At 55.9% G+C, this 16,535-nt stretch overlaps 3 protein-coding genes across 8 annotated transcripts in view; 2 read left to right on the top strand and 1 right to left on the bottom strand.

Annotated features, from left to right (window-relative positions):
• The first annotated feature begins 19 nt into the window (after nucleotides 1-19).
• Nucleotides 20-5,117, top strand: PHF1 (PHD finger protein 1). Of its 5 annotated transcripts, none has more exons than XM_077754764.1 (15): nucleotides 21-239; nucleotides 961-1,136; nucleotides 1,232-1,313; nucleotides 1,404-1,499; nucleotides 1,892-1,992; nucleotides 2,092-2,240; nucleotides 2,379-2,474; nucleotides 2,677-2,745; nucleotides 2,884-3,007; nucleotides 3,117-3,184; nucleotides 3,358-3,462; nucleotides 3,588-3,777; nucleotides 3,866-3,960; nucleotides 4,234-4,311; nucleotides 4,472-5,117. In XM_077754764.1, the coding sequence occupies exons 2-15, from the start codon at nucleotides 978-980 to the stop codon at nucleotides 4,758-4,760; spliced, it is 1,701 nt and encodes a 566-aa protein (XP_077610890.1). In that variant the 5' UTR covers nucleotides 21-239; nucleotides 961-977; the 3' UTR covers nucleotides 4,761-5,117. The 5 variants fall into 5 exon arrangements, with proteins under 5 accessions (XP_077610893.1, XP_077610890.1, XP_077610891.1 ...); XM_077754763.1 differs by having other exon boundaries at nucleotides 22-239; nucleotides 4,231-4,311; XM_077754767.1 differs by lacking the exon at nucleotides 3,588-3,777 and having other exon boundaries at nucleotides 20-239; nucleotides 4,472-4,637.
• A 100-nt stretch (nucleotides 5,118-5,217) lies between these two features.
• Nucleotides 5,218-6,815, bottom strand: CUTA (cutA divalent cation tolerance homolog). Of its 2 annotated transcripts, XM_077754851.1 has the most exons (7): nucleotides 6,733-6,750; nucleotides 6,597-6,643; nucleotides 6,129-6,334; nucleotides 5,888-5,947; nucleotides 5,739-5,784; nucleotides 5,566-5,615; nucleotides 5,218-5,442 (listed from the first exon to the last, which is right to left on the bottom strand). In XM_077754851.1, exons 2-7 carry the CDS (start codon nucleotides 6,636-6,638, stop codon nucleotides 5,316-5,318), a joined length of 531 nt encoding a protein of 176 aa, XP_077610977.1. In that variant the 5' UTR covers nucleotides 6,639-6,643; nucleotides 6,733-6,750; the 3' UTR covers nucleotides 5,218-5,315. The 2 variants fall into 2 exon arrangements, with proteins under 2 accessions (XP_077610977.1, XP_077610978.1); XM_077754852.1 differs by lacking the exon at nucleotides 6,597-6,643 and having other exon boundaries at nucleotides 6,733-6,815.
• Nucleotides 6,816-12,205: 5,390 nt separating this feature from the next.
• Nucleotides 12,206-16,535, top strand: part of SYNGAP1 (synaptic Ras GTPase activating protein 1) — a 22,953-nt gene continuing 18,623 nt past the window's right edge. The window contains exons 1-2 of the mRNA XM_077754761.1: nucleotides 12,206-12,319; nucleotides 14,409-14,514. Coding sequence (XP_077610887.1) covers nucleotides 12,215-12,319; nucleotides 14,409-14,514 — 211 coding nt within the window. The 5' untranslated portion in view covers nucleotides 12,206-12,214. The remainder of the gene's footprint in view (nucleotides 12,320-14,408; nucleotides 14,515-16,535) is intronic.

Here is a 16,535-nt window from a genome sequence, read left to right as displayed (position 1 = left end):
GTTTGTCCCTCCCCTCCCCTCCCCTCCTTTCCCCCGCCGCCTCCTCCTGCCGCTGCCGCTGCTTTGGCTGCTGCGTCATACGCCCCAGAGCTGCCGGGACGGAGGGGCTGGGCCTGGGGACCCCCCGGCCCTTGCCTGCCCGCCCTCCGACGCCCAGACGTGCCCTCCCCGCGCGGGGGGTTCGCCTCGGTCTCCCACGTCTGCCTCTGCCCGGCTCCCGGCGGCCCCAGCTGTCACTGGTAAGGAGGCGGCGGGAGGCGCCCGTGGGGGGGGCAGGGAGCCGGGGGTCGGCGCGCAGGGCGCGGGCGGGAGAGCCTCGCCGCCTAGGCATCGGTTCGGGCTGGGCCGACTCAAGTCCCCTCTCGGACTCGCCGTCATGGGGAGTAGAGACCGGGACTGGGACACGCCCCCCTCCCGGGGCACTCAGGGAAGTTATCTAACCCGGGGGCAGGGAGCCCCGTATTTGAGGGTGACCTGACATAACCTGGCATCAGGATGATTGTTCTGAATGAGACACGCGGGCCCAGGGAGGCAGCCGTTCCTATTCTGGAAAACAGCTCCAGGAAAGGTCCCAAAACACATCTCTGGGTAGCGGAGCACCCCAATTATGATACCTCTAAACAGGAGAAGGTGACAGTAGAAACTGAATGGTAACCTTTGCTTCTGCGACCATCGTTTCTCCTGAAATCTCAAGGCCAGGATATAGTATCCCGGGGGAGCTCTGGAAGCTGGGAAACTAGAGAACTAGGTTGGGGGTGGGGGGGAGTTAGGGAGAGGAGAGCCAGTCACCAGAGTTGGAAGAGCTGGAGTCAAGAAGCTTGGCAGGGGTGCTGTGTGGTTTCCTACCCAGGTGTTTCAGGTTTGGAGTCTGGGGGCACAGCAGCTTGAATCCTTGAGGCAAAGAAAACTGGGGACAGTTTCTCAACATTCATAACCTTTTCCTATCCCACTTCTGACTAGGCCCCCCCCAGGATGCAATGGCACAGCCCCCCCGGCTGAGCCGCTCTGGTGCCCCCCCACTTTGGGACCCAGCCTCCCCTGCTCCCACCTCAGGCCCCAGGCCTCGGCTTTGGGAGGGTCAAGATGTTCTGGCCAGATGGACGGATGGGCTGCTATACTTGGGGACCATCAAGAAGGTAAGAAGACCTTTGATTTTTGACCTGTCGCCTTTTCCTCATTCCCCTTATGTAGCTCTGATTCCTGTTTCATCCCCTGTGCTCATCCATTCCAGGTGGACAGTGCTCGGGAGGTGTGTCTGGTCCAGTTTGAGGACGATTCCCAGTTTCTGGTTCTATGGAAAGACATTAGCCCTGGTGAGCATGTGCATGCCAGGGAAAACAAATCTAGCTTGGGGGATGGAAAGGGGCTTGAGGACAGGCCCCGCAAACTGTGTTTCCTCACAGCTGCCCTCCCTGGGGAAGAACTCCTCTGCTGCGTTTGTCGCTCTGAGACCGTGGTCCCTGGGAACCGGCTGGTCAGCTGTGAGAAGTGTCGCCACGGTGAGAGGGCGGGACACCTGAATAGTCTAGCTTGCCTCTGAGCCTTCCCTCCATTATGCCACTGTCCTGGCTGAGTCCCCAAGCCAGTGCTCTGCCTGTAACCTCACTCCCTTCCAGCACAGGGAGAAACAGCCATGGAGGCAGTGGGGGGTGTGAGCTTTGGAGACAGAGGGGCCTCACAGACATCCTTGTTTAACCCAGGAGACCGGGGACAAGTCCCCAAACCCCTAGGAGCCTGGTTCCCTCCTCTGTAAAATAAGAGTAATTCACTCACCGCAGCAGGACCAGGGTGAAAGATGAAATGAGGTGGCTGAGATTCTTCCTGTCCCAGTATCTAGCATACACAGGTATGCAGCCATAAGCGGGCTGCCCTCAGTGTTGCCGTTATTCAGCTTATCACCAGGACTGCCACGTTCCCAGAGCCCCAGCCCCTGGAGAGGGAGAGGGCCCATCCTGGGTCTGCCGCCAGTGTGTCTTTGCCATCGCCACCAAGGTAAACGTGCTTTCCTGCGGGAACCCCCTCCCCACAGCTTCTCCCAAGCCTTTCCACTCCCCTCACCCCTGAGGTGGCCCGTCCATTCCCTCTCTGCAGAGGGGGGGGGCACTGAAGAAGGGCCCTTATGCCCGGGCCATGCTGGGCATGAAGCTGTCACTGCCATATGGACTGAAGGGGCTAGACTGGGACGCTGGACATCTGAGCAACCGGCAGCAGAGCTACTGTTACTGTGGTGGCCCTGGGGAGTGAGTACTGAGGGGTGGGGGGAGGCGGATCCTGGGAGTGCGCATGCTGAAGAGGGCGGCGGTAGGTGGTGAGTAGGGTCCGGGGCAGCGGAGGGGGGGGCAGTGTCTGGAGGTCACTAGGCCTGTGCTCCCCCGCAGGTGGAACCTGAAAATGCTGCAGTGCCGGAGCTGCCTGCAGTGGTTCCATGAAGCGTGCACCCAGTGTCTGAGCAAGCCCCTCCTCTATGGAGACAGGTGAGACCCCAGGGCGGACTGGAGCCACGGGAGCCCTCACGCTCTGCTCCACCCTCTTGCCCCCCCCCCCCCATGCTGCCTCTTCCCAAGCTCCGAAGCTTCCCTCGTCTGCATGCCCTGTCCTTGCTCGTGAGTCCTCCATGCTGTGGTAGGTATCATTTTCTCGTATAAGGCGTGTTCTCTCCTTCCTGCCCACTTCCAGGTTCTATGAGTTTGAATGCTGTGTGTGTCGGGGGGGCCCTGAGAAGGTCAGGAGGCTACAGCTTCGCTGGTGAGCTGGTTTGGGGACCTCAGTGTCACTCCTCTCAACACCCCCAGGATTTCATGCTGCGCACCCCAGCCTCCCAGCTTGGGACTCTCTAGGCTCTTGTAATGTTTCCACAACCTTGACAACCCACTGTTTCTTCAGGGTGGATGTGGCCCACCTTGTCCTCTATCACCTCAGCGTCTGCTGTAAGAAGAAATACTTTGATTTTGACCGTGAGATCCTCCCCTTCACCTCTGAGAATTGGGACAGCTTGCTCCTCGGGGAGGTAAGGGGTGGTGAGGCTTTGGGGAGGAGGGTGGGTCGAGAAAGTATAAAGAGAGGGGGAGGCGAAGGAGCACTGCTCCCCTGACCCCATTTTCCTTCCCCTCCCCCAGTTGTCAGACACCCCCAAGGGAGAACGTTCTTCCAAACTCCTCTCTGCCCTCAACAGCCACAAGGACCGGTGAGTCGGACGGAGGGCGGCTCGGAAAGAGATGCAGATACGGATATGGAATCCCGGGAGGGAAGGGGCTGCAACCCATCTGGAAGGTCATCTCTGAAAAGGACTGAGTAATGGCCTAAGAGGGGCCCTTTTTTTACTGCACTGACCCTGTATCATTTCTCTCCTCACCCCAGTTTCATTTCAGGGAGGGAGATTAAGAAGAGGAAATGTTTGTTTGGTCTTCATGCTCGGATCCCTCCCCCTGTGGAGCCCCTTACTGGAGATGGAGCCCCCACCAGGTCACTGGTCCAGGGAGGATGGGGAAATTCTCAGGGTATCAATAGGGGGTGGTATATGTATGGAGATGGGGAGGTCTTTGGGGGTGTCCGGGAGGGGGCTGGGGGGATAAGGAGGCCTCTTACAGCTTCCCTTCAGGGCAGGGCCCTGGGGGAGGGGTCTCACGTCCCCTGGGGAAGCGCCGGAGGCCGGAGCCAGAGCCCCTGAGGAGGAGGCAGAAGGGGAAAATGGAGGAGCTGGGGCCACCCTCAGCAGTGCGCAATCAGCCCGAGCCCCAGGAGCAAAGGGAGCGGGCTCGTCTGCAGAGGGCACTGCAGGTACAGGGGCAGGGGGCACCCCATGGAGCAAACGGTGGTGTGGGAAGGAATCAAGGATTATCTCTCAGTTGTTTGCTCCTTCTTCTAGGCCTCAGCGTCTCCACCATCCCCCAGCCCTAACCAGAGTTACCAGGGCAGCAGCGGCTACAACTTCCGGCCCACAGACGCCCGCTGCCTGCCCAGGTCAGTGCTCCTTCACCCTCCAGCCAGATATGCACCCTTAGAATCTTTTCTCCAATTATCTACATCCTCTGAACTTTCCTACCCAGAATTATTTCTCCCTCCCCCTTGGCTACCCCCTTCTTGTCCCAGAGACACTTCTCGAACCGTCTGATCCCTAGTATTCTGGGGATGGGGATTCCTTGGGGCTAATGTTTGTGCTCTGCCCTTCTCAGTGGGAGAGGGTCCTATTCCCCTGCTTCAGGTCCTGACTTTCCCCCTCCCCAACCCCAGCAGTCCCATCCGGATGTTCGCTTCCTTCCACCCCTCTGCCAGCACCGCAGGGACCTCTGGGGATGGTGAACCCCCAGACAGGTGAGATTCTACCCCTTTGCCTGTGCCACCCCTCTTCACCTCTGTGTTCCTAAGTTCCTCAATCTAACCTGAATTCTCTGTTCCTCCGATCCACATGTGAACTGCATTCTCAGGCAGTCCTTATCTGCACCTGGACTCAACAATTGCCTTCTCTCCCTAGGTCACCCCTGGAACTTCACATTGGTTTCCCCACAGACATCCCTAAAAGTGCCCCCCACTCGATGACTGCCTCATCTTCCTCAGTCCCAGCCCCCTCCCCAGGTCTTCCTAGACGCTCAGCACCCCCTTCTCCCTTGTGCCGTAGTTTGTCTCCTGGGACTGGGGGAGGAGGCCGAGGTGGGGTTGGCTACCTGTCCCGAGGGGACCCTGTCCGGGTCCTTGCTCGGAGAGTACGGCCTGATGGTTCTGTGCAGTACCTGGTTGAGTGGGGAGGTGGGGGCATCTTCTGAACAGCCTGCCTCTGCCCGCCTCCCCATTCACACACACCGGCACTTTCATACCCTGACCTCTGACCTCACCTACAGCTGGGATGTACCTGGGGAGGTAGGGGGTACTCTCTACTGCCCAGGCTGGAATCCAGGTGAGGGGATTGGGGGAGAGGCTGTCTCTTTCCTGCTCCCTTCATGATTCCTGACCCTTCCCCCGTCCCTCTTCCCATTTCCTTTGATGTTATTTTGTTACAGCTTTTTAAATATTTTTTAAAATTATTTAACCCCTGGGGATGAGACTGAGGGCAGGGGGGGATGGGGGATGATAAAGGATCCCAGACTCTGTATGATTGAAATAAAGGTAAATAAACAAATCTAGCAGCCCTGGGTCATTCTGGAGGAGGAGAGCACAGGAACCAGTAGCACTCCTAATCTTCCCAACTGAATTCACCTATGTGACAAGGAAAGAGGCAAAAGGCAGAGAGAACCGCCGAGGATTTATTAGGGGCCCAGCCATCGCCGGAAGTCAAAGGGCATTGAAGTGTAACAAGGGGAACATGGCAGGAACCGGCCTCATCACGGTAGGGCTGTGCTGGAGTCCGAAACTGACTCTGTAACCTGGCGCACCCAGTGCAAGTACGGGGAGTTCCCCTGCTCCACAGGCAACGCAATCACCTCGGCCACTTCGTAAGGGTGCACAGAACTGAAAAAATGGTGGTGGTTGAGGGGTGGGGGATCAAAGATTTACCTAAAGGAGCCCACTCCCTCAGACTGCCCAGCAAGTCCCACCCAGCGCCCTCACCCCTACCCACATCAAAGTTCTCACCGAACATAATCTGTCAAAGCTGGAACCAAGGAACTCTGGGTTTTAATCATCTAAGAAGCAAAGACAAACATGATTGAATCAAGGGGTGGGGTTGCTTTCAGGATCTCAGATGAGGGATGGGGTCAAAAGGGTCAGGGAATTGAGGTTTTGTTGGATGGGGAATCATTTCTCACCATCAGCACCTCACTGTCCTCCTCAATCTTTCCTTTCCACTCATAGCTGAAAAGGTCAGGGAGAGAGTGTTGAGAGAGCAAAGCCTGCCCTCAAGGAAAGGGCTGTCAGCCCCTAGAGTCAGGTTAACCCCCCAACGCCTATGACTCACATGGATGTGATCTGAGGGATGAGGTTAACGCAAGCTGCCAGGCGCTTCTCCACCACAGCCCTGAAGGCGAAGAGAAAGCCCCATTCAGAATGCCCCATGACCCGGATTTTTGCACTGGCTGCCAAGGGACGGGGTTCCAAAGGCGGAGATCAGGCAGGAAGCTACAGGAGTGCACTTCTCTCCCGCCCCCAACTCTCTCCCCTCACGATCCTCCTTCCTCGCTCCACGCTGAGCTTCCCACCTGGCGATCTCCTTGGCGACCTTCTCGTTGGGGCAGGTGACAAAGGCTGCAGAGACCGAGCCGGGAACATAGCCGGAGCTCGAGGCCGGCGAGGGTTGGGACGGGGGGCTTCCTGAAGCCATGGTCAGCAGAGCTCGGGGTAGCAAGAGAAGGCGGGAGGCCACAGGCAGCAGCGCCGGCATCCAAAGCGACAGGAGAAGAGCGGCCTGAGAGCACGAAATGAATCCGGTGTCACTCCACAACTACCCGAGGAAACTGCATCTCGGGAACCCTTCGCTTGGATAGACAAGCTCTGCCCTCCCCCTCTTCTGCACCCCGAAGGAAAAGGTCCCTGAAGCTGGGAGAGAAACTTGGGCAATGACGGCGGACTCGGTTCTCATTCTCTCCTCAGAAGCCACCCTCTAGGATTTGGTGAGCGGGTGGTGGTCGAGGGCGCGAGGACCGGAAGGGGCGGGGCCGGTCACTCACCCCTCCGCCGAACAGGATTGCGGGTGCCCGCCCCCAACTCATGCAGCCTATGTTGGTAGAGGAGGGTTTAATGTCAAAAATCACACGTAAATCCGAGAAAGGACCCCCAAATCCAGGATGAGCGGCCTGTTCTTACCTGGGCGGCACCCACGTGATAAGAAAACAGCACACACCACGTGACAGCAAATGACAGCCCCGAACCGCCAGAGCCAGCCAATCCTGGCCCTCACGTGGCCCTGTTTGCCCCGCCTCCTGAAGGAGGAGGAGCGACAGGGAATTGGGCCAATCGACAGCCGGATCTGCAGACGTGCGCGGAAATGGCACTCTCGTTTCCGTGTAAACCGGAAAACGGCCAATTGCAGGCTGAGGAGAGCCGCAGCGTCGTTCCACTGTCACGTGAGGGGGCCTGTCCCCCTCAGGCGGCTGTACCTCAATGAGCGACGCGAAGAGGCCAATCGCTGGCCAGCCCCGCACGCCACGTGATGAGAGTGCTGGCGCTAGGAAAGGGGGGCTGGAGACCCCGCCAATTCGATGCGTCAGGTTGTGGAGTGTGGAATCGTCTTTAAACGCCAGAATGTGCCCAGTTACAGCCCTTATACTGGTCCCGAGGTCTTAAGGAGTGGGAGGAGGGTGTGAAAAGATTGAACCTCAGGGGGTAAAGAGAGCGCCCCCTGCCTCTTCAGTTAGGACTGACATATGCCTTGGTTAGGTAATGAACGGCGATAATCTGAGAAGCCAGCTGTCCCTGGGCAGGGGAAAGTGATTAGGCAGGGATGTCCACGGCAAGACGATGGCTCGGTGGGGCAAGATGCGTTTTAAAAGGACAGAGTGAATTCATATCCTATGAATGGGATAAAGGGTGATGAAAATGGGGCAATTCAGCCTTCTTAAACTGAAACCCTAAAGCTGGAGACAGACTGGTGAATGGGGTGGGGGAGAGACGAGGGCTGCAAGTTGGGGCTATGGAGGACACCAAGATGTAGCGATGGCCCTTTGGTCCCTCACCCCTCTCCTCTATTTAACTCTTCAGGACTGATCACACCTCCGAGTCTTGGGTCTCCCTCCCTTAACCCATCCCCCTAGGAGCCTGGACCTGTCCTACATAACTTCCCTGGGGCCCAAGCACATCCAGTGACCCAAAAATGGAGAGAGGGGCCAATGAGAGGAGAGAGAGGTGGGAGGAGGCAGCAGCAGAGAAAAGGCTCTTGCCACTCCCCCTACCCAGTATTCCTACTCCTTTCAAGGTCTGGGGTCTCAGCTCTGCTGGGTGGGTGTCACTGGGCATCTATCAGAGTTCTGTCCTACCTGAGTCTCCGGGGGGACCGAGTCTCCCTGAATCTGTCTTTGGGTTTGGAGTTTGTTTCTGAGCTGGATCTCTGCAGGGCCTTTCAGTATTTGCAGTGGGATCTTTCTCAGGACTGAGATTCCTTTTTGTTTTGGGAGTTTCTGTGTTTCTGGGACTGAGATCACTCTGTCTTTCGGGGGTCTTTCAAACCCTTTATGGGTTTGGGGTCTCTGCATTCTACATCTCTGAGTTACCTGAGTGTCTCTTTTTCCTCCCCCTCTCTCTTTTCCCTTTTTCCCCATCCTCAACCCTCAGGTCTGGAGTTTTATGGTCTCTTGAGTTATCAGTCTCTGAGTCTGCAGTTTCTTTTCTCTGAGATTGAAGTCTGGGGTCTGGTATCTCTGGATCTGAGTTCTCTAAGACCTAATTCTAGTTCTGGGTTCTTTCTGAATCTGGATCTCATCTTTTTCTTTGACTCTAGGTCTCTGATCTTGATCTTCCTGAAATCACCATCTGATTCTAGAGTCTAAGGTTTCTGTGGCTGTGGAGAACCTTTCTGGATTTGGACATTCATATTTTGATCTCTGACCCTTCTCACAATGGGGAGGGAGGGGTCTTGGATCTTTTTTGTCCCCTGAGATTGGGGTCTCTTTTCTTCTAGATTTTGAGTTTNCTCTGGGTCGGGGGTCTGTCAGTCTCAGGATCTGAGGTATACCTCTTTAGAACTGCACTCTCTGTCTGGTATGTTTTTGAGGCAGGGGTCTCTCTCTTTCTGGTTCTCACTGGGTAGGGGTGGGGGCTGCAGAGTCTCTCTCTCCTCCTCCTCCTTCTCTCTCCTCTCTCGCTCACTCCCCCGCCCCCCTCTCTGGAGCTCTCTCTCTCTCTCTCTCCCGGCTGCCGCTGCTGCCGTTGGCTCCTATTCTCCTCCTCCTCCTCCTCTCTCCTCCTCTCTGCTCCTCTCTGCTCCTCTCTCCTCCTCTCTCCTCCTCCTCCACCTCCTCCTCCTTCTCCCCCTCTCTCTCCCCCTCTTTCTCNGAGCCAGGGCCAGGGGGGGGAGCAGCTGAAATGGAGGGAGAGAGAGGAGGACCGGGCAGGCAGGGATGGGAGCAATGGGGAAGGAGGAATGGGAGGCCAGAAGATAGGGGTAGATAGGGGCCGGAGGGGCCAGGAAGCAGGCTTTGAATGGGGCTGAGGGGAAAATGATGAAGGGGAAAGAGATTGCCAGAAAGGGTGGGAAGATAGAAGGATAGGGTTGGGGAAGACCTGCAGAAATAATTTGGAGGTGGGAGCTGAGAGATGAGGAAGATATTAAGGAAATAGGAGGACAGAGTCTTAGTAGAGGGGCCGGAAGGGAGAAATGAAAACACGGGGTGAAAAGAAAGGCCAAGAAGATGGGGGGTAGTATACGGTGGAGGGGCTCAGAGAATGGTAGGGGGTTGAAAAAGAGAGGAGGATGGACGGAGAGAAGAAGGGGCCAGATGGAGAGAGAGGGAGGCAGTGGGGGGTGGGGGGAATGGAGGGTCCAGATGGAGGGAAGAGAGGAGAGAGGGAATGGGCTGGGGGAGGAGAGACCAGGGCAGGGGGAGGGCCAAATTATGTGTGTGTTTATTGAGGGGGGGAGGGGGCAATAGAAGTAAGATTGAGCGATGGGAGTTGAGGGCAGGTTAGGATCCTGCCCCAGACTCTGACCCTCATTAAGCCCTTTGACCGGAGAAACGTAACCCCTGGGGTCGTNATTTCCATTCCCCCTCCCTCCTCTGGTGTCCATCACCTATATCTTTCCCCCCATATGGTGTCCGTTCCTTATTTGAGTCCCCCTTCTGTCCTTTCCCTATCTCAGTCCCTTCTCTGGTCCTTTCTCTTCTATCTGGTAGCTCCCTCATATCTCTGCCACCTCTTTACCTCTCCTTCATGACCCCATTGTCTTAGTACCCCTGTTAGGTGCACCTCATTTCCTCTAACCCACGTCCACCTGGGCTCTTCTGGTATATTCCCTTGTCTCTAGGGATTGACTCTCATTTCTGCCTTCTTTTCACTTAGATCCATCCCTGTGATTTGTCCCCCAGCCCATCCTCTATCCCTAACCCATTCCCCATCTTGTCACTGCAAGTCTGTGCGTACCCACTTTCCCCTAATACCTTACTTAGCTCTTACCACCCCTTCCTCTTTTCTTGTCTCCTCTACTTCCTGGGGCGTTAGAGATTCGGGGTGCAAAGATGTAGGTTTTAACGGTTGGAACAGGGCCTACCCCCCATCTGAGCCCTGTGGGATTTCTTATCCTAGTAAATTTTTCCCTTTTCTCAGCTGTGTTGGTCTGTCTCTTGCATCTCCCTCCCAGAATCATCCTTACTTAAGTCCAGACAATATCTGTGTGGGGAGTGTGTGTTCCCAGAGTTCCTCCTAAGCTAAGTTCCCTGCAGCCTTCCCTGCTCCCAGGAGGAAAGTGTCCCCTGAACTCCAACCTCCCTTCCTGTGGCTGCAGCCAGAACCAGCACCTCCCGGAATGGTTATAGGTTAGCAACAGACGTCTCTTCTGGGAGTCCTCAGAGTCTGAGTGCAGTGGGCATGTTGCCTGCGGTGCGTGCAGTCTCAGAGCCTAGGGATTGGTGGTATCTGTATCTAGAGGGTATTGGAAAGAATCTCTGAGATGGTATTGAGATAGTGAAAGTCTAGAAGTATTGGGGTTTCTAAATACCTATATTCTAGGAGTTCATCTCTGACTCTGATCTGAAATTTACATCCATTTGAAGAACATGTATATAGACAAAAAGGGGCTAGATTTTTCAAAACTTTCCTACTCAGGTGTATTCAGGTAGGTTTTATTTTATTTTAAAGTAGGCTCCACGCCCAACAAGGGGATGGAACTCATGACCCGGAGATCAAGAGTCGCATGCTCTACTGACTGAGCCAGCCAGGCGCCCCAGGGTATTCATGTAGGAGGAAGCTTAAAGGACAGTTCTTTCCCTGCAATATAGCCATGATTAACTACCCTGTAAAGGTGACAGAATTTGATTTTTCTTCCTCTAAACTGTTTCACACTGTGATACCTTAAACCTGTTTTCTATCACTTTGATGTCACCAATTTGATTCTTCCTTCCATAGGGCCTGTCCCCTGTGTCCCTGTGATGGTGTGTGGCACTGGGATTTAAAGGAGAGACAGTGTGCAGGGATGGGGGCATGGGAAGATCAGCTAAGTTGGGTAAGATGCCGCCTGGGGGCATCTCCGAGCCTGGGCAAAGCTTGCTCTACTGTTCTTTTTTTAGAAGTCTGTCCCCATCCTCAGCTTGCACTTTTGGAGGCCCCTTCTCTGTACAGGCTCGGATCTTCCATTCTTCCTTCCCCTCTTTCTTCCTCAAGCTCCTCACTGTGCCCCGGAGAGGTTCCTAACCTGTGGAGTTGGCTTCTGTCCTGTCCACCTGTCCGTGGAGACTAGGTGAAGAGAGGGGGCAGTAATGAATCTTTAATCTCTGGGCATGGAGTGGGAGAAGAGAGAAATTCAGTCTCTGTTCCTCCAGACAAAGGCATGTTTCCTACCTCCTCACTCTCCAGCCCCGCCATAGCCAGAAGTTGACAAGACCTCCCCTCCCCTCCCCTCCCACCACCAGAAGAACCAGAACTTTCCCCAGAGGTTGAGCGGGGTTGGGCTAGAGGAGAAGGGAGCTGAGAATAGAGGAGAGGCAGGAGGAGAGGCCCTCTCCTGTCTCTGATTCTGTGAACAGGTAAACTCCCTCACTTCCTCTCTTTTCCAGATGCTTAGCTCTCAGAATTTCATGACCCAAATGCTCCTACACCTCTGACCCCATTCTTCTTCCCCACAGCCATGTAGCCCTCCTCTCACCGTCTTGCAGATGGGTGAGCCATCTTCCCTCCAAGTCCTCATCTTCTGGATGCCCTCCCTCTTCCCAGTCACCTGCCACCACCATCTCTGTGTGCTTTCCTTCTGCCAGTTTTGCTGTACCTTCCATCTTTTTATTTGTTGGGTGTGGATGGAAAGCACCATCACTTTTCTCTGCCTCTAAACTTGTGCCCTCTCTGTCATGATATGATTCTCCTTCCTGAACCCCTCCCCCCCATTTCTTAACTCAAGTCTACAGAGCCCCCTGTGATGCTATTTCCTCTCCCCTCTTTCCCCCCAGATATAAAGGCTTATTTTCTGTTCCTTTAAAGTTACCATGTGCCTCACCCCCTATCTGTGATCTTAAGGCAGGTGGGGTGTCATTCTCCCACTTTGTGGACTCTATTCTTGCCATTTTGGGCCTTTGTCTCCTAAATGCAGAGAGCCTCCCTTACTGTTTCTGTGTGTCTCTGTCCCCCAGATGTACGGGGACCCCCTATGCACCGAACCCAATACGTTCATTCCCCATATGATCGTCCTGGTTGGAACCCACGGTTCTGCATCATCTCGGGGAACCAGCTTCTCATGCTGGATGAGGATGAGGTGAGCAGTGTGGGAAGGTTGGGAGAGGACCTCTGGGTAGCATGGGAGAATGTGGAGAGAATGGTGACGAGGATCCTCATTAGTGAAGGGATGACAGGCACAGAGAAAGCAAAAAAGAGAGAAACCTTTGCACATGGTTGGAGGAGGGTGGCCACTGAGATTTGGATTGACATGTGCAAATGTACAGGCCTTCTCTCCCCTTGGCCAGGGGATCTTTCGGGGCCATGTGCAGGGTTGGGAAGGAGATGTGGTTCTGAAGATTTGGGGTTGGCCTCTGTTGTCACCCTGCCCATATTGTGGGATAGGTTAGGATGGGAAAGGGAAACTGAAGGGTTTGGAGAAGGGGTGGCAAAATGGATATTGCTTTGGAGGGATCACCTCCAAGTGATCCTTGAGAACCCTCTCCTCTTCTCCCCCACCCCTACCTCAGCAAGACCCGTCAATCACCACCATGCCCCTCTCATGTGGAGAGAAGGAATTGAGGGAAACTGGGGAGGGGGGCCTGGGAGGCACTGGGAGAGATGACATAAGTCAGTGGATCTTGGTGTGGATGGCGGTGAAGACTGGGAAGGTGCCTGAGATCAGGGTTTTGAGAGACTGGAGAGCTTTCACCAGGGACACCAATCAGGAAAGAATATAAGGGAGAAGGTACCAGGGGGAGGAGGGGAACTAGGAGGAGGGGACATTTTCTAAAGGAGTAGGAGTGGGAGAGGGGCAGGGACTAGCCAGAGAGTGGGAAACGGGGGTGGGGGGGCGGGGGGGGCATCCAGGGCCTTTAGAGCCAGGGGAGTATGGGTTCCCAACAGGCACTGGGGCAGCAGTGGGGACCCATCAGAGGAAACAGGGGATGCAGATATGAGAGGTGGCTGCCCAGAGGTGTGATTCAGGGAGTGGGGGTGATTTGGGAGAGCAGCTTTAGAGAGTGATAGGTAGCCTGTGAAACCAGATTGGTGGTGAGAGATGTGCTCCCGGTGCTGTTGGCGAGGGTGTGGTGGGGCAAGGCTAGAATCAGACTCGGGGTTAACCAGGGTCCGGAGGGACCTGAGGGGCAAGTGAAGAGTGTGGAGAGATGACCAGCTTGAGTTTCCAGGTCACAGAGTGAAGTCCAGTCTAGAGGAGGATGTGGTAACTTTAAAGGAGGAGGTGGTTTGGGAGTCCCAAATTTTAGGCATTGGGGGGCATTTGAATGATTCACTAGGAGTGGCAGGTCTTGACCAAAGGTTGTGATCTGCAGAATGAACTGGGGAAACAGGAACCAATGAGAGCGGGGCTCTGGGGAGGATGAAGAGCGAGAGCAATGGGTGGGGTAACGAAGGAAGGGTAGAGGTGGGCACAGGCCGTGGGGCGGACCGGTGGCCAGCAAGCTGAGCAGCACCGCAAGTGGCCAGAGCAGGGACGGGTAGGTGAGCAGTGTGCAGGGCCACAGGTGCTGGAAGCAGATGGGCTGTGGAGCTGGGGCTAGGGACCAGCAGGGTGGGGTGGTTCTTGTAGGGGTGCAGGAGAGGGGAGGATTGGAGCTGGGGATGAGGCTCAGGGAGAGGGAATGGCTCAAGAGAAGAAGGAAGTGAGAGAGGTTGAGTGGGGGGCGAGGGAAGGAGATGAAGGGTGTGGGGGGGTGACCAGGCCCTCTGGGGGGTGTGGGGAGGTTGGGTCCCAGTCTGGCCGAAAGCCCGGCCGTGGGAGGGAGACAAGCTGTAGATCCTGATTATAAATGCAGCTTCTGCTACCCCCGTGACAGGCACGGAGGGAGGGAAGGTGGTGAGGGAGGTGGGAGGTTGGGAGGAAAGCGGGGAGAATGGAGGAATTGAAGGTCAAGGGGAAAGGGGATTTGGAGAGTAGCAGACTCCTGCGGGGTTTCAAGAAGAGCTGAGTAGACTTTGGGAGGGTGTTTCAAAAGCGATGGAGGGAAGGAAGAGGAGGATGGGGCGGGAGGGAAGGAGGGAGAGATACCTGGAGAGAGAGGGGAAAGAGCAATCGACTCATCCCGAGACACTTCAAGAGTGNGGGGGGGGCGGGGGGGGAGAGGGGAAGGGGCAAGAGGAGGGACGGCCTGGGCCAGTGAGGTCTGACACACCCCCGCATCCCCTAGATACACCCCCTTCTGATCCGGGACCGGAGGAGCGAGTCCAGTCGCAACAAACTGCTGAGACGCACGGTCTCCGTGCCGGTGGAGGGGCGGCCCCACGGCGAGCATGGTACGGCGGCCGAGCAGGCTCTCGTGCCCCGGACAGTCGCGGGGAGAGGGCTGAAGGTGGACCGGGCTGCCGGGGAGGGGGGAGTCCGGGAAATGAGGGAGCTGTCAGGGGGTGGGAGGAGGAGGAGGAGACAAAGTCTCTCATCCTGCGAGTGGGAGCCTGGAAGGAGAAGGCGCCCTCCTCTGGGATCTGAGCGGGACTGGGGCTGTGGGTGAGAGGCCCCAGTGGTCTTTGCTCTGTTTCGCTCCCTTTTTTCTCTCCAGCTGCGAAGTTTGCCTGTTTTCCTGGTGCTTGTAAAAATAGTCTCCTTAGATCTTTAGCTTCCTGTCCGAGCGTTCCTGCCCCTGCCCCTCCCAGCCCTTGGTCTGGGATCGTGGAGAGAATGACCTAGTTCCTGCCCTCCCCCCCCCCAGACCTCTGCCCCACCCCCACGGTCCTGCCTCCTCTTTCAGACCTTCTGGCCTCTGGGCCCTTCCTCTTTTCTTGCCCCCCACCCCTTTTTCTCTTCAACTGCTGCTATTTTCTGCAATTCTGTCACCCCCTTTCTCTTCCCTCCCTGATTTCTCATATTTTCTCCACCCCTCTTGATTCCTCTGTCGCTCCCCTCTGCTCCCGGTGGAACTTCATCAGACCCCCATCATCTCCTTTCTGTCTGTCTGTGGAGCTATCTGCTCAGTCTGTCTCTCCAACTCTCTCCCTCTCTCCATCTGTCTCTTCCCCTCCCTCCCTNCCCTCTTTAGTCATTTAAAAAAAGATTTTTGTCTTCCTGAGAAGTTCGCTTAAAAGGTTTCCATGGGAACAGTGAGGGTAGATGAAGGCAGAGAACAGAGATCTGCAGCCAAGGTGCAGAGAGACGCCCTCAGCCCCCAGAAACCCCCATTTCACTGCCCTCTACCACTGCATTCCTCTTCCAGGACCTAGGGATCCAGTTCCTCCATTCTCCCCACACCCCTGGTGACCTCTTTCTTCCACCAGCAACCCCTCTCCTCAGGGATCCAGACTCCCAGTTTCTCTTCCTCAAAGAGATTGAGTGGCCTGTCTCCAACCTTTGGCATCCTTTTAGCCTTCTTCTGATAGGCCTAGGTCTCACTGCCCTTGGGGGCCAGCTTTGGGACCCTGGGTGAGTGGGTGGGCAGGGATGTGTGTCATTGTCATGGAAACCTCTGACCATGGGGGTGTGTGGATAGCACATTTCTGTTAGGCAAAGCCAGGTGGTGGTGGTGGTGGTGGTGTGTACAGAGAATATGTGTGATGTCTGTCACATCTGTGTGTGTGTGTGTGTGTGAGTCATGTCCACGTGTGGGAAAGATTTGTGTGTGCAAATGTGCATACCTGTATGTCTAGGCCAGAATGGTCACATGCTCATGGAGCATGTTTATCATATGTCGGGTGTTTGATAATCTCTGCCCACAGAATCCCCATCTTTCTCCTTATCCTGAGTCCTTAGGGTCTGGGGTCTCTGGTGTGGGTCTCTCCTGTGTGTTTTGGGTGGGGGCACCTGTGTGTGTTTGGAGTTGGGGATGGTACTTGGAAGTTGTGTTGGGGGTTCGATAGTGGTTGGGAGAGGGTCCTGGGGTATATATAGTTGGGGGGAGGGTTTAGTGAAAGAGTTGATAGCTGGTGAATGAACGTTTGGGGTTTTCAGGGGGACATGGAATGTGTAAAGGGCATGGAGGATATGCAGGGGACATAAGGATCTTTAGGGGGTTGGGGGCCTGGGTCCGCGAAGGAGTGTGCTGAAGCTGTGGACGCTGGAGCCCAGGAGAGGTCGCCGGACCTTTGAGGGGCATTGGAATCCAGGGCTCCTCCTCTGCTGGGTGGAGCCGGCGCCCCTCGTTCCTTCCGCGATTTTGGTGGGGGGGGGTCCTGCTCGGGAAGGGATGGTGGGAGGCCCGGTTGGCTTTGGGGGTCCCCTCGCCCCCCTCCCCCGTCTCTCTCGCGCTGTCTCCGGGCGACGGGGCTCGTGACAGAGGCGGCCACGGCAGCAGCGGTCGCCTAGCAACGGCGGGGGGGGCCCGGGA

Source organism: Crocuta crocuta, unplaced genomic scaffold (genome assembly GCF_008692635.1).
Source record: "Crocuta crocuta isolate KB4526 unplaced genomic scaffold, BGI_CrCroc_1.0 scaffold132, whole genome shotgun sequence".
Lineage (NCBI taxonomy): Eukaryota > Metazoa > Chordata > Mammalia > Carnivora > Hyaenidae > Crocuta > Crocuta crocuta.
This window is presented reverse-complemented; position numbering and strand designations above follow the sequence as displayed.

Excerpts from the sequence above, each read along its gene's own strand:
- CUTA (XM_077754851.1), bottom strand. The coding sequence starts at position 6,638 with ATGAGTTGGGGGCGGGCACCCGCAATCCTGTTCGGCGGAGGG. Across the intron at positions 6,335-6,596 it reads CAATCCTGTTCGGCGGAGGG|GCCGCTCTTCTCCTGTCGCT; the intron begins GTGAGTGACCGG and ends TCGTGCTCTCAG. Across the intron at positions 5,443-5,565 it reads GCTTTGACAGATTATGTTCG|TTCTGTGCACCCTTACGAAG; the intron begins GTGAGAACTTTG and ends CCATTTTTTCAG.
- PHF1 (XM_077754763.1), top strand. The coding sequence starts at position 978 with ATGGCACAGCCCCCCCGGCTGAGCCGCTCTGGTGCCCCCCCACTTTGG. Across the intron at positions 1,500-1,891 it reads CTGTGAGAAGTGTCGCCACG|CTTATCACCAGGACTGCCAC; the intron begins GTGAGAGGGCGG and ends GCCGTTATTCAG. Across the intron at positions 1,993-2,091 it reads TCTTTGCCATCGCCACCAAG|AGGGGGGGGGCACTGAAGAA; the intron begins GTAAACGTGCTT and ends CCCTCTCTGCAG.